General features: G+C 34.3%; 2 protein-coding genes across 2 annotated transcripts; one reads left to right on the top strand and one right to left on the bottom strand.

Moving 5' to 3' along the window:
* Positions 1-9,643: 9,643 nt before the first annotated feature.
* Positions 9,644-18,283, bottom strand: LOC145625543 (eukaryotic translation initiation factor 3 subunit B-like). Its single transcript, XM_081678553.1, has 10 exons — positions 17,653-18,283; positions 13,083-13,210; positions 12,684-12,812; positions 12,535-12,606; positions 12,326-12,432; positions 12,088-12,250; positions 11,483-11,982; positions 11,259-11,367; positions 10,984-11,166; positions 9,644-9,853 (listed from the first exon to the last, which is right to left on the bottom strand). The coding sequence occupies exons 1-9, from the start codon at positions 18,281-18,283 to the stop codon at positions 11,011-11,013; spliced, it is 1,995 nt and encodes a 664-aa protein (XP_081534679.1). The 3' UTR covers positions 9,644-9,853; positions 10,984-11,010.
* A 2,575-nt stretch (positions 18,284-20,858) lies between these two features.
* On the top strand, positions 20,859-25,671 carry LOC145620599 (uncharacterized). Its single transcript, XM_081675302.1, has 10 exons — positions 20,859-20,990; positions 21,975-22,090; positions 22,366-22,494; positions 22,572-22,643; positions 22,746-22,852; positions 22,928-23,090; positions 23,196-23,695; positions 23,817-23,925; positions 24,019-24,201; positions 25,326-25,671. The coding sequence occupies exons 2-9, from the start codon at positions 21,989-21,991 to the stop codon at positions 24,172-24,174; spliced, it is 1,338 nt and encodes a 445-aa protein (XP_081531428.1). The 5' UTR covers positions 20,859-20,990; positions 21,975-21,988; the 3' UTR covers positions 24,175-24,201; positions 25,326-25,671.
* The last annotated feature ends 1,409 nt before the right edge of the window (positions 25,672-27,080 follow it).

Below are 27,080 nucleotides of genomic sequence, written 5' to 3'. Positions count from 1 at the left end.
CAATGAGATGTTAGGGTATACATCTCGGATCATATAATGCCTTTTGGAACCATATAAGATCATTATATGTTGAAATAAATGTTCGTACCGTGCTAGGTTTGAATTAATGAAATCGGTGTAAGTTGTAAACCGGTAATTTGTCTTCTTAAAGGAAAATTGGATAGTTCCACCCAGTCAATTTGATTCTCGGAGGGGATTAGGGATCATGGTAAACATTTCGGCTATTTTTATTTCCGAGATAAATAAAAGTCAAATATTCCAAAATTGAAGGCTAAGATCTATGCTTTTTGAGAAATTTTGGAAATTACGAGTTCCGGTGTCGGAAAGTCTTGAAAAATTAATTAAGCGATTTATCTCGGGGTCATATGATGCCATTTGAAATCATATATAATAATTAAATGATGTCATAAATGTAATGTATCACTGTGCCATTTTTGTCGCGCAAGTTGCGGATTGGTAAATTGATCGTTTTAAAACAAATTGGATGGTTCCACCCACCTAATTAGACTCCCGAAGGGTATTAGGGACCATGGTAAACATCTCGACAATTTTTATTTTAGGCCGAAAAAAAGTCAAAAAATTCCAAAATTAAAGGCTATTATCCACGCTTTTTAAGGAATTTTTGAGGTTAAGGGGTCCGGTGGCGAAAAGTGTTAAGACCCTAGGGGATACATCTTAGGGTCATATAATGCCGTTTGGAACCATATATGACCATTATATGATGTCTTAAATGTCCATGGTAAGCTTGACTTCACAAAATCGGTGAGAGTTGCGAATTGGTAAATTGATCGTTTTAAGGCAAATTGGATGGTTCAACCCACTCAATTGGACTCCCGGAGGATATAATGGACCATAGTAAACATCTCGGCATTTTTTATTCGCGGGCGAAAAAAGGTCAAAAAATTCCAAAATTGAACGCTATTATCCACGCTTTTTGAGGAATTTTTAAGGTTATTGGGGCCGATGGCTAAAAGTATTGAGATCCTAGGGGATACATCTTAGGGTCATATAATGCCGTTTGGAACCATATATGACCATTAAATAATGTCATAAATGTCCGAGGTAGGCTTGATCACAAAATCGGTGCAAGTTGCGAATTGGTAAATTGACCGTTTTAAGGCAAATTGGATGGTTCCACCCACTTAATTGGACTCCCGGAGGGTATTAGGGACCATGGTAAAAATCTCGGCAATTTTTATTTCCGGGCAAAAAAAGGTCAAAAAATTCCAAAATTGAAGGCTATTATCCACGCTTTTTGAGAAATTTTTGAGGTTACAGGGCCCGGTGGCGAAAAGTGTTGACACTCTATGGAATACAATTTAGGGTCTTATAATGTCGTTTGGAACCATATCTGACCATTAAATGATGTCATAAATGTCCATGGTAGGGTTGAGTTCACAAAATCGGTGTAGGTTTCGAATTGGTAAATTGACCGTTTCAAGTCAAATTGGATGATTCCACCCACCCAATTGGAATCCCCGAGGGTATTAGGGACCATGGTAAACATCTCGGCAATTTTTATTTTCGAAAAAAAGTCAAAAAAAATTCCAAAATTAAAGGCTATTATCCATGCTTTTTGAGGAATTTTTGAAGTTACGGCGCCCGGTGGCGAAAAGTGTTGAGACCTTAGGGGAAACATCTTAGGGTCATATAATGCCGTTTGAAACCATATATGACCACTAAATGAAGTCATAAATGTCCGTGGTAGGTTTGATTTCACAAAATCGATGCAAGTTGCGAATTGGTAAATTGACCGTTTTAAGGCAAATTGGATGATTCCGCCAACCTAAATGGACTTCCGGAGGGTATTAGGGACTATAGTAAACATCTCGGCAATTTTTATTTTCAGGCAAAAAAAGGTCAAAAAATTCCAAAATTGAACGCTATTATCCACGCTTTTTGAGAAATTTTTGAGGTTACGGGGCCCGGTGGCGAAAAGTGTTGAAACTCTAGGGAATACATCTTAGGGTCATATAATGTCGTTTAAAACCATATATGACCATTATATAATGTCTTAAATTTCCATGGTAGGCTTGAGTTCACCAAATCGATGAGAGTTGCGAATTGGTAAATGGATCGTTTTAAGGAAAATTGGACGGTTCCATCGACTCAATTGAACTCCCGGAGGATATTAGGGACCATAGTAAACATATCGGCAATTTTTATTTCCGGGCGAAAAAAGGTCAAAAAATTCCAAAATTGAATTTTTAAGGAATTTTTAAGGTTGTTAGGGCCGGTGGCGAAAAGTGTTGAGACCCTAGGAGATAAATCTTAGGGTCATATAATGTCGTTTGGAACCATATATGACCATTAAATGATGTCATAAATGTCCGTGGTAGGCTTGAGATCACAAAATCGGTGCAAGTTGCGAATTGGTAAATTGACCGTTTTAAGGAAAATTGGATGGTTCCACCCACCTAATTTGACTCCCCCAGGGTATTAGGGACCATGGTAAACATTTCAGCAATTTTTATTTCCGGGCAAAAAAGGTAAAAAAATTCCAAAAATGAAGGCTATTATCCACGCTTTTTGAGGAATTTTTGAAGTTACGGGGCCCGTTGGCGAAAAGTGTTGACAATCTAGGAAATACATCTTAGGGTCATATAATGTCTTTTGGAACCATATATGACCATTAATAAGTGTCATAAATGTCCATGGTAGGCTTAAGTTCACAAAATCAGTGTAGGTTTTGAATTAATAAATTGACCGTTTCAAGGCAAATTGGATGATTCCACCTACTCAATCGGACTCCTCGAGGGTGTTAGGGACCATGGTAAACATCCCGTCAATTTTTATTTTCGAAAGAAAAAAGTCAAAAAAATTCCAAAATTGAAGGCTATTATCCATGATTTTTGAGGAATTTTTGAAGTTACGGGACCCGGTGGTGAAAAGTGTTGAGATCTTAGAAGATACATTTTAGGTTCATATAATGCCGTTTGGAACCATATGTGACCATTAAATGATGACATAATGTCCGTAGTAGGCTTGAGTTAACAAAATCGGTGTAGGTTTCGAATTGGTAAATTGACAGTTTTAAGGAAAATTAGATGGTTCCACTTACCCAATTGGACTCCCGGTGGGTATTAGGGACCATGGTAAACATCTCGGGAATTTTTATTTCCGGGCGAAAAAAGTCAAAAAATTCCAAAATTGAAGGCTATTATCCAAGCTTTTTGAGGAACTTTTGAAGTTATGAGGCCCGGTGGCGAAAAGTGTTGAGACCCTAGGAGATAAATCTTAGAGTCATATAATGCCGTTTGGAACCATGTATGACCAATAAATGATGTCATAAATGTCCGTGGTAGGCTTGAGTTCACAAAATCGGTGTAAGTTGCGAATTGGTAAATTGACCGTTTTAAGGCAAATTGGATGATTCCACCCACCTAATTTGACTCCCGGAGGGTATTAGGGACCATGGTAAACATCTCGGAAAATTTTATATCCGGGCATAAAAAGGTAAAAAAATTCCAAAATTGAAAGCTATTATCCACGCTTTTTGAGGAATTTTTTAGGTTACCGGGCCCGTTGGCGAAAAGTGTTGACAATCTAGGGAATACGTCTTAGGGTCATATAATGTCGTTTGGAACCATATGTGACCATTAAATAATGTCATAAATGCCTATGTTAGGCTTGAGTTCACAAAATCGGTGTAGGTTTCGAATTGGTAAATTGACCGTTTCAAGGCAAATTGGATGATATCACCCACCCAATTGGACTCCCCGAGGGTATTAGGGACCATGGTAAACATCTCCGCAATTTTTATTTTCGAAAGAAAAAAGTCAAAAATATTCCAAAATTGAAGGCTATTATCCATGATTTTTGAGGAATGTTTGAAGTTACGGCGCCCGGTGGCGAAAAGTGTTGAGACCATAGGAGATACATATTAGGGTCATATAATGCCGTTTGGAACCATATATGACCATTAAATGAAGTCATAAATGTCCTTGGTAGGTTTGAGTTCACAAAATCAGTGAAGTTGTAAATTGGTAAATTGACCGTTTTAAGGCAAATTGGATGATTCCACCCACATAATTGGAATCCCGGAGGGTATTAGGGACCATGGTAAACACCTCGGCATTTTTTATTTCCGGTAAAAAAGGTCAAAAAATTCCAAAATTAAAGGCTATTATCCACGCTTTTTTAGGAATTTTTGAGGTGATGGGTCCCGGTGGCGAAAAGTGTTGACACTCTAGGGAATACACCTTAGGGTCATATAATGTCGTTTGGAACCATATATGACCATTAAATGATGTCATAAATGTCCATGGTAGGCTTGAGTTTACAAAATCGGTGTAGGTTTCGAATTGTTAAATTGACCGTTTCAAGACAAATTGGATGATTCCACCCACCCAATTGGACTCCCCGAGGGTATTAGGGACGATGGTAAATGTATCGGCAATTGTTATTTTCGAAAGAAAAAAGTCAAAAATATTCCAAAATTGAAGTCTATTATCCTTGCGTTTTGAGGAATTTTTGAAGTTACGGTGCCCGTCGGCGAAAAATGTTGAGACCCTAGGAGATACTTCTTAGGGTCATATAATGCTGTTTGGAACCATATGTGACAATTAAATGATGACATAATGTCCGTGGTAGGCTTGAGTTCGCAAAATCGGTGTACGTTTCGAATTGGTAAATTGATAGTTTTAAGGAAAATTGGATGGTTCCACTTACCCAATTGGACTCCCGGTGGGTATTAGGGGCCATTTTAAACATCTCGGGAATTTTATTTCTGGGCAAAAAAAGTCAAAAAAGTCCAAAAATTGAAGGCTATTATCCAAGCTTTTTGAGGAACTTTTAAAGTTACGAGGCTTGGTGGCGAAAAGTGTTGAGACCCTAGGAGATACATCTTAGGGTCATATAATGCCGTTTGGAACCATATATGACTATTAAATGATGTCATAAATGTCCGTGGTAGGTTTGAGTTCACAAAATCGGTGCAAATTGCGAATTGTTAAATTGATCGTTTTAAGGAAAAATTGGATGATTCCACCCACCCAATTGGACTCCCTGAGGGTATTAGGGATCATGGTAAATATCTCGGCAATTTTTATTTTCGACAGAAAAAATTCAAAAAAATTCCAAAATTGATGGATATTATCTATGCTTTTTGAGGAATTTTTGAAATTACGGCGCTCGGTGGCGAAAAGTGTTGAGACCCTAGGGGATACATCTTAGGGTCATATAATGTCGTTTGGAACCATATATGACCATTAAATGATGTCACAAATGTCTGTAGTAGGCTTGGGTTCACAAAATCAGTGCAAGTTGCGAATTGGCAAATTGACTTTTTCAAGGCAAATTGGATGATTCCACCCACCCAATTGGACTCCCCGAGGGTATTAGGGACCATGGTAAACATCTCGACAATTTTTATTTTCGAAAGAAAAAAGTCAAAAAAATTCCAAAATTGAAGGCTATTATCCATGCTTTTTGAGGAATTTTTAAAGTTACGGCGCACGGTGGCGAATAGAGTTGAGACTCTAGGGGATACATCTTAGGGTCATATAATGCCTTTTGGAACCATATATGACCATTAAGTGAGTCAATTTCGATGCTAGTTTATTTTGTCGTATCAGTTATTTTTGTAATGATTGAATATTCCTGCGCTTGTGTAGATGGGAATACAATGATAACTATTTTGCCACCCTAGTAGGATCCAATCGTATGGTGACTATTTATGAAACCAAAACATTCTCTCGTGTTAAACATTTGATGTTCAAACAAGTACGCGAGTTTGGTTGGTCACCTTCAGCATCAGTACTAGCACTCTTTGGTGACTCCTATGTAAGATCATATGTAGAAGTACATATATACATACATCTTGTATGTTTTTAAGTGTTCGTTGTCCTTAAGCATATGTTAATTACATTGCAATTGCAGATGAAAATTGTTGATATATGCAGTGGTAAAAAATTGTATGCTTATTCTTGGGAAGGGGTGGATGATCATAAGCTTTTGTGGCAAAGTGATGGAGACTATCTTGCCTGTATATGCACAGGGTTAAACTACAAGAAAATATTTCTTATAAGCCTAAAGTCCGGAAAGGCCGGGTTCATTTCTCCTCACTATGATTACATTGATCTTGTTTGGGAGGGTAATGGGAAACAATTTGCAGTTAGTCGTGGAGCTGATGATACAGGGCAAACCACAGTAACCTTTTATACTATGAACGAGGATAAAAAATATTTGAGGCAGAGGATGAAAATGGTAAGTAATATGATTGCACATTTTCTCTATTGGTCTCCAAATGGTAACTATATGGTGATGCAAGGACCATTAAATGGTTCTGGAGAGTTGTATTTTTATGATGTGATTAAACATCAACAATTGGCCTTTGTACACTTCATTGCTTGGGATCTTCAATGGGATGCTAGTGGCAGGTGGGTTCTTTTTCTTTAGCTGATTCCTGTCTTTAATCTTTGACAATACCTTTGTGTGTAATTTGTTTTTTCTCCTTCACTGCAGGTTTTTCTTGACGCGGGCAACTCGTAAGAATTGCGATGAAGTTGTTCGGATTTGGTCTTCACACGGGGAGAAACTTATTGATGTTGGTCCGTTTGATTATCATGTGGTAATGAATTAATATCCATAGATAGATTTTGATTTTAAAACATGACCTTGCTTAGAAATATGAAGTACTTCATTTGTTTAGTTGTAGTGCTGGAGCAATAAAGTGTCAATTGTTGCCGAGAGTGTTAAATATGATGATTTTACAAATGAGTCGTCTAGTATAAGGGATGGTGAAAGTATCCTTGAAAAGAGACCGATAGTTGATTCCACTGCTGATCTTCGAGTAAGCTGAAAAGGAAGCTTTCATCATGGATAAATGTATATGTTCGGGGTGGTAATTTTGGAGAAATTCCCTGTTTCTCATGGTGAGAAACAAAAATTTGTTTCTCATGGGGGCATTTTCGTGAATAAATCAATAACTTTTTCATTATTGTGGGCTCCACAGTTGAATAAAGTTGTTGATTTATTTACGAAAATGCCATGTGAGAAACAAAATTTGTTTCTCATCGTGAGAAACTGGGGCACCCTCGTAATTTTGAACACATTTAACTTTTTTTTTTAAAAAAGAATTGAACACTCTTTACTGCTTTCACATATCTTGTAGCCTAACTGATGTACATTTTTTTTTTCTTTTTCTTTCAGTGCTATATATGGACTAATGACTATGGAGTACTTCAATTAAAATCTGGAATGTATGATTTTGTGAGATTTGACTACTCAAATCTTCTTTTTAATTTAAGTGTTGAAATTTGCTGTTTGTTTGTTTGGTTGAACATTTGAGCTTGTGTTCTTCTATGTAATTTGGGAAGTGAATGTAAGATTGATTTGTACATGTTGCTGGAGTTTGATTTGGATTAGATTTTGTTTGGCAGGTGGAATTGGGAATCAAATGGTTTCTGATGTTTGTATCAAATCAATAATTAAAATCTAGAAACTTAAGCCAATTATGAAAATCTGAAGGAGAAAGAATAATGGAATCAAATTTAAAGAATGGAAGGCATGCTCAATGTGTTGGTACTGGTTCCCCTATTTACTTGACTGTTGTTCTTGAGTACCTTGTTCTCTCTAATCTATAATGTTGATTTAATGAGGGTGGTTTCATTTTTGTATACCCATTCTTTCCTCCATTAAAGTCAGTTGTGATGGAGTTTTTCCCATCTTTCTTTTTCCAAAACTTTCGAAATTTTTAGTTTTTTTTTTGGTGTTTAGAGAGCCATAAGGGCGGGGGTGAGAATCGATCCCAGAATCTCCTGGAGCCGGGAGGGAAGCTCTAACCACTTGAGCTATCTCTCACTCTCTTCGAAATTTTTAGTTGGGTATTCTCCAATAGTTTTCATATAAACGTTTGTAGTAAATTCTAGGTTTCTATCTTTGTTACTCTATCAGATTTCATGTGTTTTGGTGTATATGCCATTGTTCGTTTCTGCAGAGTGCTATTTATAACTGTGATATCGATGCATAGAAAAGTTAGGCATCTTTATCTATTGTTGTTTAAGTGCTGGGTCAGTAATTTTTTTTTTCAAGGTTCTGTATCAAAAGCTACAATTTCTCCTTTTCCATCTTCTACTCATGTAAGAACAATGCAGAAGGTGTCAAGTGATCATATTGCTGTAAATATATATTTTTTTTTAACACAAAAGGTAGCATATATTACTTGGGCTAAAGCCCTATAATTACAAACTAGTTATTCAAAGCAGTGTGTGCTTCAAAATGCACTCTTTGAATAATATAGACAACGCAAAAGTAAAAAACTACTACTAGAGTATTGTAAATATTGCTGTAAATATTAATTCAAAACAAGTCGACTGTTGGATAATGAATCATATTGCTGTAAATATTAATTCAAAACAAGTCGCCTGTTATATACAAATCTACATCTATCTATCTATACTCTTTAAAAGTGAGAAGTTTGGCAGAATTAAACAATATGACAGTGTGCTTCCGAATCTGCCCTCGGCTTGGGATGCAATTGGCGGTGATGCCACTGAATGTTGACTTCCTTTTCTCCCACCTCAGCTTTGTTTTTTATTTCCCCTTCATCACTCAATCATTGATATATTCTCTCTCTCCCTACTTTCTTTCTCTTTCCCTCTCTAGTTTCTACTATTGTCCTGTCATTTTCCCTCGGTTGCTCTCATTCTTCCACGCTCTTCCATTGTAGAGTTCTCCACTGAAGCAATTAGTAAATTTCTTCCAACACCTTCGATGCGAAAGCCAATCGAATTCAGTTAATCTTCAACTGTAGCGTAATCGAAGGTAATCTCTCCTAATACTCTTGAAATTTTCTTGAAATTCTTGAAATTTTGAAAACCCATTTTACATCGATGGCGGCGGCTGAACCTTTGTGTGCGATTTGCAACCAAGTACCCCATAACGCTTTGAAGCTAGTTTGCTCGAACATACATTGTGCTAGATATGTGTGTGGTACGAGCGAAAACCGAAAATGTTGCGTGGGCTTGTTTTCCAAAGCCTTGTCATTCGGGTTTTGGAATCGATTTCAGGAGAGATTGGAATTTGGAGTGTGTGGAAGAAATGGGTGTGATGGAGTGTTGATTGGTGAGGTTTTTGAAGAAGTTGAACAGCATGTCAAAGATGTTTGGGATCTGTCGAGACGACGGTGCGATTGCGATTCGATCTCTGATTCAAATCTTTTGTCATTCACTTGCACTTTTGTAGGCAATCACCAACAAATGGAGACTCATGTGTTACAGCATAAACCCCAGCTGGGAATTAATGACAATACATTGAGAATTCAGCGAAATGATGATTACATCAAATCGGATCGTACTGATGATAATATTCAAGGTGTAAATGATGATGATGATGAGGTTGCAGGGCCACTTATGTTCTTGGGAACTGATGATGATCGATCTAATGAAGAATTTTGATGATTTTTATCTATGCTTTTTGCTCGTTGGATATCAGGTTTCTTTTTACATAAATTTTTTTGTTTAGTCTAATGTTTTTAATTAGACTCTCTTTAATTGTTTATGTTTACAGTACCACTTTACCAGTATTATGTATTAACACTGCAGTACTAAGAATATATGAAGAATCACATAATTGAAATAGTGCAAGAAATATAATTCGATTTTAGCAGTCCTTTTAATCTGCCAAATGAAATAGTGCAAGAAATATAATTCGATTTTATGCTAACAATGAATTTGTCAATAACATTGAGTCCACCAAGACTTTTGGCATTTTAAAGAGATTTTTTTTTAACAATTCTTTCTTCAAGCCTTAAGCCTACATGGCTACAGCTTTAGCATCTTATCATCGAGACTTGGCCTTGAGCTTACTGTCGTTCTGAAGCTAGCTTGTCCTGCTTGATAGCTTTACCTAGCTGCGATGAAGGAAATGTGAATTAGACAAATGATAGATGTATCATGTATGTGGTGTTAAGACATGTAATTGAGGATATAAACCGAATCAGATTATGAAAAGGAGGAAAATATTAGAGTACACAACAATCAAACTATCATAGGATTCATACAAGAGACGTAAGCTAATTATGACTTGGTTACAGACTTACGGCTCACTGGTCTTTTCATAATATACTTCATGTACAAGGAAAAAAAAGAGTGATAGTTGTTTTCCGTAATCTAAGGCATTTAGCCCTTTGCCAGTATGCTAAAGCCTAGACAAGTGCATTAAAATCACTAAGACATACTTATATGCATCCTTTATGTTTGAACGACATGGTCCATCTCCAAACAAACAATACAAAGGAATTAAGATACACTGCTATGAAGGAGTTCATTCAATAGGTATATGTGGTTTAGGGTAGAGATGGTCTAGGCATGGTGGCAAGTAATAGCATTGGGGACGGCAAATTGGCGATGACAAGGGGAAGATATTCTGAGCGAAAACTCAACGTTATAGATCACATTTGGAACAACATGGTGGGAAAACAACTCAAGTGTTCCCGCACAATCTCAAGATTGGGGTTTCATAGTAGATCAAGCATCGCATGCAAGGGCTAAACACAGAGGCACACAGCTGTATTCTGTTTTTGTAAGACAGCACAATCTTCCAGTAAGCCCAACAATGGGAATGTAGATATTTACACTGCTAAGTGCTAACAAAAAAAATTCATGGATAGGATCAAGTGATCAAAAATCAATTTTTTTGCATATACCTTAGAGGCCACAAATTTTCATAATAGACCGTTTTATTTTGTTCCAGCTTCACATACCTTAGAGGCCACAATCTTCCTATAACTATATTGTAATGTTTATAAACATTCAAATCTCACTTTCATTTTTTTCAAGTCCAAGCAATTCCAACAAAGGTTTTGACCAACTCTTATCAACCAAATACTCTTGTCAACCAAACACCCAAAAAAATTTCATTGAAGCACTCCATATAAAGTTCTACATCTTCATAAAGGATTTAAAAAGTATAAATGCTTCCATATAATGCTAAACGTTTATAATAAACCTGTTAATGACAACATAATTTAATGTTACTAACCAAATGTATATAGTTGTCAGATCACGATCAAAGCTTCCTTAATTTATCCAGAAGAGCTAAAGTGGAATCATCTATCGGTCTCTTCTCGACAAAATGTTCACCATCTCTTGTATAAGACGATGATTCCTTTGTTAGATCAATCTCCGAGTTCCCAGCATCACATGACACCTTAGTGCTCCAAAACTACAATAAAACCAATATAATCATACTCTAAGAAAGCATATGGTTTAAAATAACTATAAAATCTAAGACCAACATGATAACAATTCAATTACCATAGGTAAATAAAGTGATCCAACATCAATAAGTTTCTCCCCATGTGAAGACCAGATCCGAACAACACTCTCGAAAATATTTTTAGGACTAGCCCGAGTTAAGAAAAACCTAAAAGAGGGGAAAAAATAAAACACACACAAGGAAGATAAATGAATCCATCCTCATTTGAAAATGCACCTACTAATTAATTTGTCAAATTTTCATTAAAAAAAATACTACATACCTGCCACTACCATCCCATCTAAGATCCATAGCTATGAAGTATACAAGGGCCAACAGTTGATGATTTTTAATATCATAAAAGTATAATTCTCCGGAACCATTTAACGGTCCTTGCATCACCATATAGTGACCATTTGGAGACCAATGAAGAAAATGAGCAATCATACCATTTAGTGTTTTAATCCTGTGCCTCAAATATTTTTTATCTTCCTGTATTGTGTAAAAGTTTATTGTGGTTTGCCCCACCTCATTAGCTCCACGAGTAACTGCAAATTGCTTCCCGTTTCCTTCCCAAGCAAAATCAATATAATCAAGACGAGGACTAATGAACCCGGCCTTTCCAGATTTCAAGCTAATAAGAAAAATCTTTTTGTAATTAGTCCCACTACATATACAAGCAAGATATTCCCCAGCACTTTGCCACAGAAGCTTGTAACCTTCAACTCCCTCCCAAGAATAACCATACAATTTCTTACCACTGCATATATCAACAATTTTCATCTGCAAAATTAAATAATTGTTTATAAGCATATTATGCACAAGGAATAACATATTCAATATAAGCAGACAATACGTATGAAATTCTATAGCTTCTTTTCCACTTACATATGAATTGCCAAAAACTGCTAGTATTGATGCAGAAGGTGACCAATCAAACTCCTGTACTTGATTAAACATCAGATGTTTAAGACGAGAAAATGTTTTGGTTTCATAGATAATCACAGAGCTGGATACTCGGACAGCAAAGTAGTTATCATTGTAATCCCATCTGTAGAAGCATTAGGAATATTCATCATATATAAATAAACAACCAACTCAATGGAAATAAAATAAATGGACTCACTTAAGGTAATCTTTAACTGAAGCAAAATAAGTTTCTGGAGAGCTGCTTCCACAAAAACTTATTCTGATGTTTCCAGTCTTTGCCTCCCAAACTTCTAGCTTCACATCCTAAGAAGTCATTCCAAGACCACACAATCAACGTCCGGTCATCATTCTTATGAAAAAAGGAAATAAATGCTGCAACATAATATTGGAAACTAGATTACTCACCGGTTGGTTTTCCGACACCCAGTACAAGAGAGATATATAATTTTCCTTTGGAGAAAACACAGCAGCACCAACCTACAAAATTAGTCAAATTGTCAATGCTGCCAAAAAAAACTTTAAAAAAATTACAAGCAGTAATGAAAAAGGAATACCAGTCCACCCGCAGGAAACACAATTTCCTGAAAAGGAGGTTCAGTATGCAAGACACACAATTCTTTTTCTCCAAGACACAACAAATAAGACCCAAGAGGAGACCAACCTATAGCCTTCAAATTCTTCAACTGCAAAGAATTAAAGTTCATTAATTGCAAGATAAATACATTTTAATGTAAAGAGTATACAAAACAAGATAGTTCATTCATAGCTTCCATAAAAAATCACATCAAGTACATGTTGGTTAATAGAATACAATGAAGCAAGTCAACAATGCATATTAAAACGATAATACACATTCAAGGAACTTGGTAAGGGAGATAATGATACACAAACATATTCATGATAATTGATACATGATACACTGAAAAAAAAAACAGCTACACATAGAAACTTACATCGAAAGAGTGATGAAGCAAGGGCTGAAATGCATCAGAATCATCATCATAAGTATAGATTCTGACAGCACCTTCATCCAGAATTGAATAGTATCGCTTCATGCTATGACGACTACAAAGCCTGAGTCCTAAATTAGAAAGATTTGCACAGTTAAACATATTGCATCACGAAATTTGGAAACAATCTATTCCACATTCACTACCATGGTAATGGAATCCCATCCCATACATGTGAATTTCTTCATGATTTTCCATTATAAGGGTATAGAGAATTAATTAGAGATGACCTTACATTACCATTAGTAGTGACATCAACTATCTTTCACAAATTTACACATTGTTTCATTACCATTATCGCGATTTATAACAGTCCACCAAACGTGTTGTATATGCATATGATTATGCAAACATATAATATAATGATATATACGGTTTCATTCAAAAGTGAAAACTTTTATTAATTCGAGTGCAAACCCTCATTGAAGGAAAGTTTCTTAGCCATTCTCCCTCTATTTCTTCAATGACTGTATTCGATAAAAAAAAATCAACAAAAACTCCATCTATCCCAAATTCAAGTGCAATATTCAATTTTTTTTTATTTATTAATTTAATAAATTGATCATCAAATAAAATATAGCACATAATTTAATAAGTTGAGCATCATCAAATTAGAAACTATATAAAACGAAATATTTCACTCGATATCAGGCCCGTTAACGTCAATTTTCATGATTTCGAATAATTAGCACATAAGTTGACTCGATTATCAAAGTAGGCTCGAATAAATTCTTCGAGTATTTAAAACCAATAGTTCAATAATCTAACCTAGAAGAACCCTAAATTGAGGAAATTTAAATCAACGATTGTGAAATTTATGTTCGATGTGTTTTTTTTTTAATTTAGAAAAACATCTTACCTCAACAGCAGCTTCAATGAAGAATTCAGACAGCGCTGCGATGGAGGAGAGAGAGGGGGTTGAGCGCAACTGTGAAATACGAGTAGATACAAATGGGGGAAAAAGAAAAGAGAAATTATTTTATTTACAGAAAAGAGAAAATATTAATCAACTGCAAACATGTCAAAAGTTGACGTGTAATTCGGAAATTTTATTGTATTGGTATTTGGTACTAGGATAGTAGGATGCATCCGTTATTTCGTGCTAAACTGCTACATAGGGCGTGTTCGGCGTTAGATTTTGAGTAGCTTTTAGGTAGCTTTTAGTGGTTTGACTTGGTCAAACCACTACTCAGCAAAAAAATGTGAGTGTTTGGCAAAGTAGTGCTTAGGGTAGCTTTTAGTGGTAGAGGTAGCTTTTGTGAAAAGTTAGTATTATTAGCTTTTGAAATTATAGGTAGCTTTTCAAGTAGCTGTTGAAAATTTAATCTATAGTTTTAAAAATAAAATATTGATTTTTATATGTAACAGCTAGTCAACCACTACTTTACCGAACACTCATATCTAAATTATTTATCTTCACAGGTAACAGCTTGTTGACAGCTAACAGCTACCTACACAGCTAACAGCTACCTCCACATCTACAACTACCTTCACAGCTATATTTTGCCGAACACGCCCGTAGTAGAAAATTATGTGAAATCACTCCTACCGTCGTACGTAATTGTTTTAGGAGAGAAGTTGAGATCTTTTTATTGGGATTTATATACTCCTTCTTTTGAAAATAGTATAGTGCACCCGGAAAGAACATTAGACATATTTTAAAGAACATGTGGAAAACAATTACTTTGCTCTTTAAAACAATTACTTTGCACCCCCTAAGACGGGCCAAGGTTAAAAAATCAGCTCACTTCTCGAGTCGGGCCAAGTCTTGGGCTGAAGTTTTTGTGCCCAAACCTGCCCAAAATGGTCCAGCCGTACGGGCTTTTCGTGTTGAGTATAAAAAATCAACTAAAATGCATAATAACGCAATCCCAAACCCGCCCAAAAATTTAAATTTACGGGCCGGGTCCGACCGGATTAGGGGTGAAATTTTTTTGCCCAAAACCCGTCCAAAATCAAGCCGGGCCGGTCTAACTTTGATCATCTCTAACCAAATAACATAACAATTAGTCTAAGGTGCACCTTATAGGTGTAACAATGCAGCCCAATTACACACAACCCAATTAAAAAAAAAAAGCCCTAAAACTAAAAAACTCTTAAACAACAATACAACCACTCATACCCAATACAACCACCCTCACCCAATAAATGTAACGTCACCTCCAAACTCAAAACTTTTTTCTTCTATATGATTTTCTCTCTCCTCTTTTTCACTTTCTCTCTCCTCTATGTCATTTCCTCACTAAAAAACTGCAAAAACATTAATGGACATTGGAGAAGAGATGCAAAATCAAAAGGATCCTCCCTAAAAAAAAAGGCAATTTTATGTAAATTTCACTTAATTTTGTTTGAATTTATATGATTATCACTTAATTTTGTTTGAATATTTATTCGATACTCTCTATTGTTCGAAATTTTATTGGAATTGTCAAAAAAATTGTGAAATCAAACGGATACCTTATGTTCACATTGCAAAATGCATATGTTCATATTTTAAATTCCAATGTTCATGTTTTGAATCCTATTGTAAACTTTCTGAAATGCTTATATTCACTTTCTTAATTCATATGTTCATATTTTTTATGTATATGTTCACCTTCTGAAATGCTTAATTATGTTCATACACATTCAAAAATGAACCAATGCACATGTTCATATTTTGAATGCATTTGTTCATATTTTGAATGCATAAGTTCAAATTTTTAATACTTATGATGCATATGTTTCATAATCATATTATTTTTTATTTCTTCAATTTTTTTTGTTCACAATTAAATGCCCTATATTCATTTATATTCATAATAATATTTTATATGTTCATAATGTATATATTCATAGTAGATATTTGTTGTTCATAAATATTCTCATTAAGTCTGTTTATGCATATGTTCTCTTTCTTAAATGCATATATTCATATTTTTTTACGCATATGTTCACCTTTTAAATGGTTATATTTAGTTTGTGGAAACCAATGCTTACGTTTATATTTTGAATTGTTATGTTTACTTTCTGAAATGCATATGTTCATATGTTTTATGCCTATGTTCACTTTCTGAAAAACTAATGTTCACATTTAAGGGAACCTATGCATATGTTCATATTTTGCATGACTATGTTCATTGATAAAAAAAAAAATGCTAGAAAATCGGATGAAATTCATACACAGATGAAATTGATCGAAGCTAAAAAAAATTCAATTCATATGAATTCAAAAAATCATATAAACAACCAATTTCATATTGTAAGGAACAAATTCAATCGTTAAATCGAAAAAACGAGAAAAATAGGAAAAAAAAAATAGAGGAAAAAGGAATTAAAGAAGGAAGGAGAAAAAACCGAGTATAATTGGTGAATTCAAAGATTCATATAAACCTTAATCAATCGAAATTAAAGCACAAAATCGAAATTCACACAAAAAATTCATACTTAATAACTACTTTTATGTTGTAAGAAACAAATTTAATCAAAAAAGTGTAAAAAAGGGGATAAATTAAAAAACAGAGGAGAGAGAAAATAAAAAATGAAGGAGAAAAATAAAGGAGAAGAAAGCTAATGTTCATATTTGTGCTATTGTTACACCTATTTCTAGGTGTATGTGTGTGCACCTAAGAATATGCAATAACATAAAGTCTTTACAAAAAGAACATGATAATACAATAAAGAACATGTTCTTTTTTCTAGTTACTCGGGTGATTGATATATATATATATATATATATATATATATATATATATATATATATATATATATATATATATATATATATATATATATATATATATATATATATATATATATATATATATATTTTATTTTATATATATATATACATACATTAAAGAACATATTGTATAATTAATGTAAAGAACATATAGTTCAAACTCAAAGAACATATTAATCAAATTTAAAGAACATATTATGCTCACGTTCTTTATAAATATTTATAATGTTCTTTTTTTCGCCCATGTTCTTTTAAATATACCTAATGTTCTTTCCGGGTGCACTATGCGCATGGTGCACCCGGGTGCACCAACCATACATTACTTTGCTTGAAGTTTGAGAATCAAAGTGTATGAATCATTTTGTGATTATAAGTAACATAATTAATTAAATAGCAAAAGGAAAATTAAAGGTTTAATAAACCAAAAGGAAGCAATTTTGAGTGTTTCTTCATCAATATAATAGAACTCCAAGCTAATTTTTCAATGATTTTTGTTAAGCACTTATAGCCTTTAAACATTACAATCCTAACAAGATAATGTTTGCATTAAGTAAAACTTCATGCATCTTAAAACAAATTTGAAAAGTAAAAAAAAGTTAAACCTTAAAAATTAGTGATATCAAATGGTACGTGCTTTAAACACTTAAAATCTACTCTAAGTACGATAACAAAACCGTTAAGCAAATTAAAACTTTAGCTAAAACATTGAAAGAAGAATTGTCAAGAAAGCTCCAAAGATCGGTCAAAAAACGAAATACTGTTGATGGAATGAACGAATCATAGCTTCCACACCATCACCATCACTTTGTCCTTCATCATATCCTTGTTGCTCGTCTTCTTCATCATCACCATCACTATCTTCGTTATCGTTCTCTTCATTCTCACCATCATCACTCCCTTCATCATTCTCACTATCACCTTGCTCTTCTCCTTGATTGTCATTATCATTATCATTATCGTCGTTCTCATCGACATTACTTTGTCCATGTTCCTCGTCGACATCAGACTCATCAAGGTCCTCATCATCTGCATGGTGATTTTGGGCATGATTTTGTAGCGCATTGTATGCCGCACGGTACTCACAACCAGGATATCCACAGAGTCGTGGAATATCATTTACCCTTGCTGTAGTAGCCTGAGGTGGAGTCCTAATGGTAGTTGTTAAAAGGCCTTGACAATCTTCTCGACAACATCCTGTTAAAATTAGTTTTCTATGCTCCGTACTCCACTGTGGTTTCCAAAGTTGTACAAACTTTTGGATACAATGAATACGGGGTGGAATTGTTCCACATACATACACTCCGGGACAATCGGGATCCGATGTGCAAACAACTACTTTCGGGTTATGAGCTATTTCATTACAAATAACACAAGTGTAAAAAAAATCTGAGTTTGGATCATTAACTAAAACTATGTTGTTCATGATCAACTTAATTCAAGTTGATAAATTATTGGTTTTCTAGCTAATCGGAGTTGATATATTATTGTTTGTATTGGGATATTATAAATTTCAAAGTTACAGGTTTTATTTATACATCATGGAAATGAGAATATTGATTAAGCACATCTCTTGTATGAATAACAACATCATGGAAATGAGAATATTGATTAAGCACATCTCTTGTATGAATAACAATTCATGTGGTCTTCATTTTTATAGTTTGCAACACATCTTGTATGATTAAGCACATAATATTGACATTTACTTGATTTCACAACTAATTTGTGGAGACTGAGGGAGTGACAAAGTTGGTACATATGGGTATTAATTTTAACAATTTTGCCACTTATTATATACTTCGATATAGTATTAAATAATCATATTTACAATTCATACTAAACATATGAATACAAACAATTCTCTACTTTTATCCCTCTATTTTTGTGACATAGAGGACAAGTAGAGAATTGTTTGTATTCATATGAGTCATTTCTAACCTACAAGACTCATAGTCTCTACAAACATATGAGTCATTTCTAACCTTTTAGGTCGAGTTGGGTTGTAGTCTTGTAGATTTATCTAATCGATTTCAGCTAAATTTTAAGGGGGTGTTTGGTTAGTGTATTTTTTTTGGATTTGAAACGGATTCCATTAAATCGATATTGTTAATGTGTGTTTGGTTTGAAGGCATTAGAGCAGTTACCATTACCTAAGGGTAATAGTTACCCCTCATTTGTTACCTTTCAAAAATTTAGAGGGTGCATGTTTGTTTGTAGGGATTGTAGGTGGGATAGGGATTAATTATAATGTCTTCTATCCTATAATCCCTTGTTTATTTAATGGGAATTGTTCTATCCCATATGAATTGTAACGAGGGTAGGTATAAGGTGTAGGGATTAATTTTAAAATATAAAAGACAGTTTTACCCTTAATGAAAGGTCAAGAAGAGGGGAGAGGAGAAATAATGTTAGTAAGGATAGTTATGTAATTTTACTACTTTACCAATTTAATTCCCAAATCTTACCAAACAATGGATAACATAATTTTAATCCATATCCCACCTATTAATTCCTTATCCTACCTTCTTATCCACATTATCCCTATCCCTGTTGCCAAACGCCCCGTTAGGGTAACAATACCCTTAACCTTCTCTTAACAAATACCCTTTTCATTCCCTAAAAAAAAAAAAAAAAAACCCATTTTCATGGTTAGACCAAACAAATGAAAAGGTACGGAGTAATAGTTAAATGATTACCCCCCCCCCCTCTTATTTGTTTCCTTTTTACTCTGTTTCCATTTTCCGAACCAAACATAATTTATTACTATCTCCGTTACACAACCTGTAACGGTAATTTGTGGTTGGTGCACCCGGGTGCACCATGCGCATGGTGCACCCAAAAGAACATTTAGTATATTTAAAAGAACATGGGTAAAAAATGAACATGTTTTTATTTTCTTGCAATTGCAAATCCACCACTCTCTTCTCCTGCAATTTCTCACTCCTCTTTCCCTTCCTATCACTCTCTTTTTTGCTGCCAATTTTTACTCTCCTTTACACAATCGTTTTCATTTAAGAATTTCAATGAATTTGGGTAAAAATCATTTCCAAAGTACTCATTTTCTCTCTCCATAACTTTTCTCTCTATCTTTTTCTATTTTTCAAAAAAATTTCAAAATAACAAAATTGTTCATCTTCAAAGTGAAACCCAAGAAAAAAATTGAACTTATTTCAACAATTCAACCTTCAAACTTAAACAAATGGTGGATTCAAGTAAAATATAAGTATAAATTTTGTACATGCAAATTGTTTTTCGTCAATAATTTTAAAGTCAAAGTGTTTAATTTTGTGAATTTGGAGTTTTTTTTTTTAAAAAGTAATAATTAAAGCTACAAAGTACAAGTTGTTCAAAAAATAACAATTAGAGGAGAAAGAAGAATAGTAATGAATTGAAGCCAACTGGAAGATAACCAAGCAATGCAAGGTTAATTTTTCAAACACTAGCTTGTTCTTTTTCAAACACTAACATGTTCTTTTTATTCCATGTTCTTTAAAATATGCCTAATGTTCTTTTCGGAGGTCATGTTCTTTGTCAAACACAAACATGTTCTTTTGTTGAACACTATTATGCATGTTCTTTTTCAAACACTGACTTGTTCTTTTTCAAACACTAACATGTTCTTTTTATTCCATGTTCTTTAAAATATGTCTAATGTTCTTTTCGGAGGTCATGTTCTTTGTCAAACACAAATATGTTCTTGTGTTGAACACTATTATGCATGTTCTTTTTCAAATACTAGCATGTTCTTTTTCAAACACTCGTATGTTCTTTTTTTTTTCTCATGTTCTTTAAAATAAGCCTAATGTTCTTTCCGGGTGCACCATGCGCATGGTGCACCCGGGTGCACTATACTATTTTCACTGTAACGGAGGTAGTATTTACTTATAGAGTAGCACTTTAGCTTTGGCACGGAATCACGGATACATATTGCATCCTAGTACGAATACAATAAAATTTCCGAATCACGTCAACTTTTGACAATATTTTCTTTTTTCTGAAATCAAAAAAATAAAATATTTTCTCTTTTCTTTTTCCCCCATTTGTATCTACTCGTATTTCACAGTTGCGCTCAACCCTCTCTCTCCTCCATCGCAGCGCAGTCTGAATTCTCCATTGAAGCTGCTGTTGAGGTAAGATGTTTTTCTAAATTAAAAAAACATCCAATATAAATTTCACAATCGTTGATTTAAATTTCCTGTATATAGTCAATTTTAGGGTTCTTCTAGGTTAGATTATTGAACTATTGGTTTTAAATACTCGAAGAATTTATTCGAGCCTACTTTGATAATCGAGTCAACTTATGTGCTAATTATTCGAAATCATGAAAATTGACGTCAATGGGCCTGATATCGAGTGAAATATTTCGTTTTATATAGTTTCTAATTTGATGATGCTCAACTTATTAAATTATGTACTGTATTTTATTTGATGATCAGTTTATTAAATTAATAAAAAAAAAATTGAATGTTGCACTTGAATTTGGGATAGAGGGAGTTTTTGTTGATTTTTCTTTATCGAATACAGTCATTGAAGAAATAGAGGGAGAATGGCTAAAGAACTTTCCTTTAATGGGGGTTTGCACTCGAATTAATAAAAGTTATTACTTTTGAATGAGACTGTATATATGATTATATGTTTGCATAATCATAAACGACACGTTTGGTGGACTGTTATAAATCGCGATAATGGTAATGAAACAATGTGTAAATTTGTGAAAGATAGTTTATGTCACTACTAATGAAACAATGTGTAAATTTGTAATGAAACAATCGCGATAATGGTAATGACACAATGTGTAAATTTGTGAAAGATAGTTTATGTCACTACTAATGAAACAATGTGTAAATTTGTAATGAAACAATCGCGATAATAATAATGAAACAATGTGTAAATTTGTAAGGTTATCTCTAATTCTCTATACCCTTATAATGGAAAATCATGAAGAAATTCACATGTATGGGATGGGATTCCATTACCATGGTAGTGAATGTGGAATAGATTGGGGAAATTCCAATAGATTGTTTCAAAATTTCGTGATGCAATATGTTTAACTGTGCAAATATTTCTAATTTAGGACTCAGGCTTTGTAGTTGTTGAATGAAAATTTTTCCCAGGGTCAAGTAGGAGCATGAAGCGATACTATTCAATTCTGGATGAAGGTGCTGTCAGAATCTATACTTATGATGATGATTCTGATGCATTTCAGCCCTTGCTTTATCACTCTTTCAATGTAAGTTTCTATGTGTAGCTTTTTTTTTTTTTTTTTTTTTTTTCCCCATGTATCATATCATGAATATCTCTGTGTATCACTATCTCCCTTACCAAGCTCCTTGAATGTGTATTATCGTTTTATTATGCTTTGTTGACTTGCTCCATTGTATTCTATTAACCAAGATGTACTTGATGTGATTTTTTATGGAAGCTATGAATGAACTATCTTGTTTTGTATACTCTTTACATTAAAATGTATTTATCTTGCAATTAATGAACTTTAATTCATTGCAGTTGAAGAATTTGAAGGCTATAGGTTGGTCTCCTCTTGGGTCTTATTTGTTGTGTCTTGGAGAAAAAGAATTGTGTGTCTTGCATACTGAACCTCCTTTTCAGGAAATTGTGTTTCCTGCGGGTGGACTGGTATTCCTTTTTCATTACTGCTTGTAATTTTTTTAAAGTTTTTTTTGGCAGCATTGACAATTTGACTAATTTTGTAGGTTGGTGCTGCTGTGTTTTCTCCAAAGGAAAATTATATATCTCTCTTGTACTGGGTGTCGGAAAACCAACCGGTGAGTAATCTAGTTTCCAATATTATGTTGCAGCATTTATTTCCTTTTTTCATAAGAATGATGACCGGACGTTGATTGTGTGGTCTTGGAATGACTTCTTAGGATGTGAAGCTAGAAGTTTGGGAGGCAAAGACTGGAAACATCAGAATAAGTTTTTGTGGAAGCAGCTCTCCAGAAACTTATTTTGCTTCAGTTAAAGATTACCTTAAGTGAGTCCATTTATTTTATTTCCATTGAGTTGGTTGTTTATTTATATATGATGAATATTCCTAATGCTTCTACAGATGGGATTACAATGATAACTACTTTGCTGTCCGAGTATCCAGCTCTGTGATTATCTATGAAACCAAAACATTTTCTCGTCTTAAACATCTGATGTTTAAGCAAGTACAGGAGTTTGATTGGTCACCTTCTGCATCAATACTAGCAGTTTTTGGCAATTCATATGTAAGTGGAAAAGAAGCTATAGAATTTCATATGTATTGTCTGCTTATATCGAATATCTTATTCCTTGTGCATAATATGCTTATAAACAATTATTTAATTTTGCAGTTGAAAATTGTTGATATATGCAGTGGTAAGAAATTGTATGGTTATTCTTGGGAGAGAGTTGAAGGTTACAAGCTTTTGTGGCAAAGTGCTGGGGAATATCTTGCTTGTATATGTAGTGGGACAAATTACAAAAAGATTTTTCTTATTAGCTTGAAATCTGGAAAGGCCGAGTTCATTAGTCCTCGTCTTGATTATATTGATTTTGCTTGGGAAGGAAACGGGAAGCAATTTGCAGTTACTCGTGGAGCTAATGAGGTGGGGCAAACCACAATAAACTTTTACACAATACAGGAAGATGGAAAATATTTGAGGCACAGGATAGAAACATTAAATGGTATGATTGCTCATTTTCTTCATTGGTCTCCAAATGGTCACTATATGGTGATGCAAGGACCGTTAAATGGTTCCGGAGAATTATACTTTTATGATATTAAAAATCATCACCTGTTGGCCCTTGTATACTTCATAGCTATGGATCTTAGATGGGATGGTAGTGGCAGGTATGTAGTATTTTTATTTTTTTTTAATGAATTTGACAAATTAATTAGTAGGTGCATTTTCAAATGAGGATGGATTCATTTATCTTCCTTGTGTGTGTTTTATTTTTTTCCCCTCTTTTAGGTTTTTCTTAACTCGGGCTAGTCCTAAAAATATTTTCGAGAGTGTTGTTCGGATCTGGTCTTCACATGGGGAGAAACTTATTGATGTTGGATCACTTTATTTACCTATGGTAATTGAATTGTTATCATGTTGGTCTTAGATTTTTATAGTTATTTTAAACCATATGCTTTCTTAGAGTATGATTATATTGGTTTTATTGTAGTTTTGGAGCACTAAGATGTCATGTGATGCTGGGAACTCGGAGATTGATCTAACAAAGGAATCATCGTGTTATACAAGAGATGGTGAACATTTTGTTGAGAAGAGACCGATAGATGATTCCACTTTAGCTCTTCTTGATAAATTAAGGAAGCTTTGATCGTGATCTGACAACTATATACATTTGGTTAGTAACATTAAATTATGTTGTCATTAACAGGTTTATTATAAACTTTTAGCATTATATGGAAGCATTTATACTTTTAAATCCTTTATGAAGATGTAGAACTTTATATGGAGTGCTTCAATGAAATTTTTTTGGGTGTTTGGTTGACAAGAGTTTTGAGTGGTCAAAACCTTTGTTGGAATTGCTTGGACATGAAAAAAATGAAAGTGAGATTTGAATGTTTATAAACATTACAATATAGTTGTAGGAAAAATTGTGGCCTCTTAAGGTATGTGAAGCTGGAACAAAAAAAAACGATCTATTATGAAAATTTGTGGCCTCTAAGGTATATGCAAAAAAATTGATTTTTGATCACTTGATCCTATCCATGAATTTTTTTTGTTAGCACTTAGCAGTGTAAATATCTACATTCCCATTGTTGGGCTTACTGGAAGATTGTGCTGTCTTACAAAAACAGAATACAGCTGTGTGCCTCTGTGTTTAGCCCTTGCATGCGATGCTTGATCTACTATGAAACCCCAATCTTGAGATTGTGGGGGAACACTTGAGTTGTTTTCCCACCATGTTGTTCCAAATGTGATCTATAACGTTGAGTTTTCGCTCAGAATATCTTCCCCTTGTCATCGCCAATTTGCCGTCCCCAATGCTATCCCTTGCCACCATCTCTACCCTATACCACATATACCTATTGAATGAACTTCATAGCAGTGTATCTTAATTCCTTTGTATTTTTTGTTTGGAGATGGACCATGTCGTTCAAACATAAAGGATGCATATAAGTATGTCTTAGTGATTTTAATGCTCTTGTCTAGGCTTTAGCATACTGGCAAAGGGCTAAATGCCTTAGATTATGGAAAACAACTATCACTCTTTTTTTTCCTTGTACATGAAGTATATTATGAAAAGACCAGTGAGCTGCAAGTCTGTAACCAAGTCATATTTAGCTTACGTCTCTTGTATGAATCCTATGATAGTTTGATTGTTGTGTACCCTAACATTTTCCTCCTTTTCATAATCTGATTCGGTCTATATCCTGATAACACCACAAACATGATACATCTATCATTTGTGTAATTCACATTTCCTTAGAGATTTGAATGATTTTAGCTGCCTATTCATTGCAGCTAGGTAAAGTTATCAAGCAGGACAAGCTAGCTTCAGAATGACAGTAAGCGCAAGGCCAAGTCTCGATGATAAGATGCTAAAGCTTAGGTGCATTAGTAATTTGTGTACACTGTAGCCGTGTAGGCTTAAGGCTTGAAGAAAGGATTGATTAAAAAAAAATCTCTTTAAAATTGCCTGAAAGTCTTGGTGGACTCAATGTTGTTATTTGGCAAATTGTTAGCATAATGATATTTTGATTGAAAGGACTGCAAAAATGGAATTACTATTTCAATTATGTGATTGCTCTATGTAAAGATTGTTGTATGATTGTATCTCATTCTTTAATTTTAACATATATTCTTAGTACTGTTGTGTTAATACATAATACTGGTAAAGTGGTACTAGTAATATATAATACTGTAAACATAAACAATTAAAGAGTCTAATTAAAAATATTACGGTAAAGAAAAAAGTTGTTAAAAAGAAACCTGAAATCCAACGATCAAAAAGCATAGATAAAACTGGAGTACTAATGATCAAATTGTTGATTCTCAAAATTCATCATCAGATCGTTCATCATCAGTTGCCAAGTGAATATGTGGCCCTGCAACCTCTTCTTCTTCATCATCATCATTTACACCTTGCATATTATCATCAGTACAATCCGAGTTGATGTCATCACCATTTCGCTGAATTCTCAATGTGTTGTAATTATTTCCAAGCGGGGGCTCATGCTGTAACAAGTGAGTCTCAATCTCTATATTATTGCCAACAAAATTGCATGTGTGTGAAAGATGGATCGGATCGCACCGTCGTCTCGACAGATCCCAAACATCTTTAACATGCTGTTCAACTTCTTCAAAAACCTCACCAATCAACACTCCATCACACCCATTTCTTCCGCACACACCAAATTCCAACCTCTCCTGAAATCAATTCCAAAACCCGAATGACAAAGCTCTAGAAAACACAACAGCGCAACACTTTCGATTTTCACTCGTACCGCACACATATCTAGCACAATGTATGTTCGAGCAAACTAGCTTCAAAGCGTTATGGGGCACTTGATTACAGATCGCACACAAAGCTTCAGCCGCCATCGGTATAAACCTACCGATTACCTTCGATTACACGCTACAGTTGAAGAATAATTAAACCTCAAATTAAATTCGATTGGCTAAAACGTCGGAGGTGTTGGAAGAAAATTACTAATTGCTTCAATCGACGCGACCTTCAATGAAAGAATGAGAGCAACAGAGGGAAAATGAGAGGACAATAGTAGGAAGAGAGAGAAAAAGTGAATTCATGAAAATACAAAGCTCAGGTGGAAGAAAAGGAAGTCAACAGTCAGTGGCATGACCGCAAATAGCACCCAACCCGAGGGCCGCGCACTGTCATACTGTTCAATTTCCCCAAACTTCTCACTCTTAAGGGCATGATCGAATTAAGGGCATGATCACATTTACAGAACTGATTGGAACTTAACAGAACTGATTGGAGCTAAACTGAACTGAACTAAATATTTTATGAGAGAGGGATATAGGGACGGAACTGAACTGAACTGATTGGAGCTGAACTGAACTGAACTAGCTGATTGGAGCTGAAACTGAACTGAAATTAAGTAAATGTGAACAGGCCAGATCAAAACAGATCGAATTAAATCTAGTATTTGTCAGTTAACTTTGGTTCATATTGAGTTCAAGTCAGATCAAACCGGTGTGGTTTGAGTTCAAGTCGGGTTAAGTTTAGATCGGGTCAAATTTAGATTTGGGTTG

This window comes from Chenopodium album, chromosome 3, assembly GCF_948465745.1.
Source record: "Chenopodium album chromosome 3, dcCheAlbu1.1, whole genome shotgun sequence".
Taxonomy (NCBI): domain Eukaryota; kingdom Viridiplantae; phylum Streptophyta; class Magnoliopsida; order Caryophyllales; family Amaranthaceae; genus Chenopodium; species Chenopodium album.
The sequence above is the reverse complement of the archived record's forward strand: the minus strand, read 5'-3'. Positions and strand labels throughout refer to the sequence as shown.

Excerpts from the sequence above, each read along its gene's own strand:
- LOC145625543 (XM_081678553.1), bottom strand. The coding sequence starts at position 18,283 with ATGAACAACATAGTTTTAGTTAATGATCCAAACTCAGATTTTTTTTAC. Across the intron at positions 12,433-12,534 it reads GGGTGTCGGAAAACCAACCG|GATGTGAAGCTAGAAGTTTG; the intron begins GTGAGTAATCTA and ends ATGACTTCTTAG. Across the intron at positions 11,983-12,087 it reads CAGTTTTTGGCAATTCATAT|ATGAAAATTGTTGATATATG; the intron begins GTAAGTGGAAAA and ends TTAATTTTGCAG.
- LOC145620599 (XM_081675302.1), top strand. The coding sequence starts at position 21,989 with ATGAAGCGATACTATTCAATTCTGGATGAAGGTGCTGTCAGAATCTAT. Across the intron at positions 22,091-22,365 it reads TGCTTTATCACTCTTTCAAT|TTGAAGAATTTGAAGGCTAT; the intron begins GTAAGTTTCTAT and ends AATTCATTGCAG. Across the intron at positions 22,495-22,571 it reads TGTTTCCTGCGGGTGGACTG|GTTGGTGCTGCTGTGTTTTC; the intron begins GTATTCCTTTTT and ends CTAATTTTGTAG.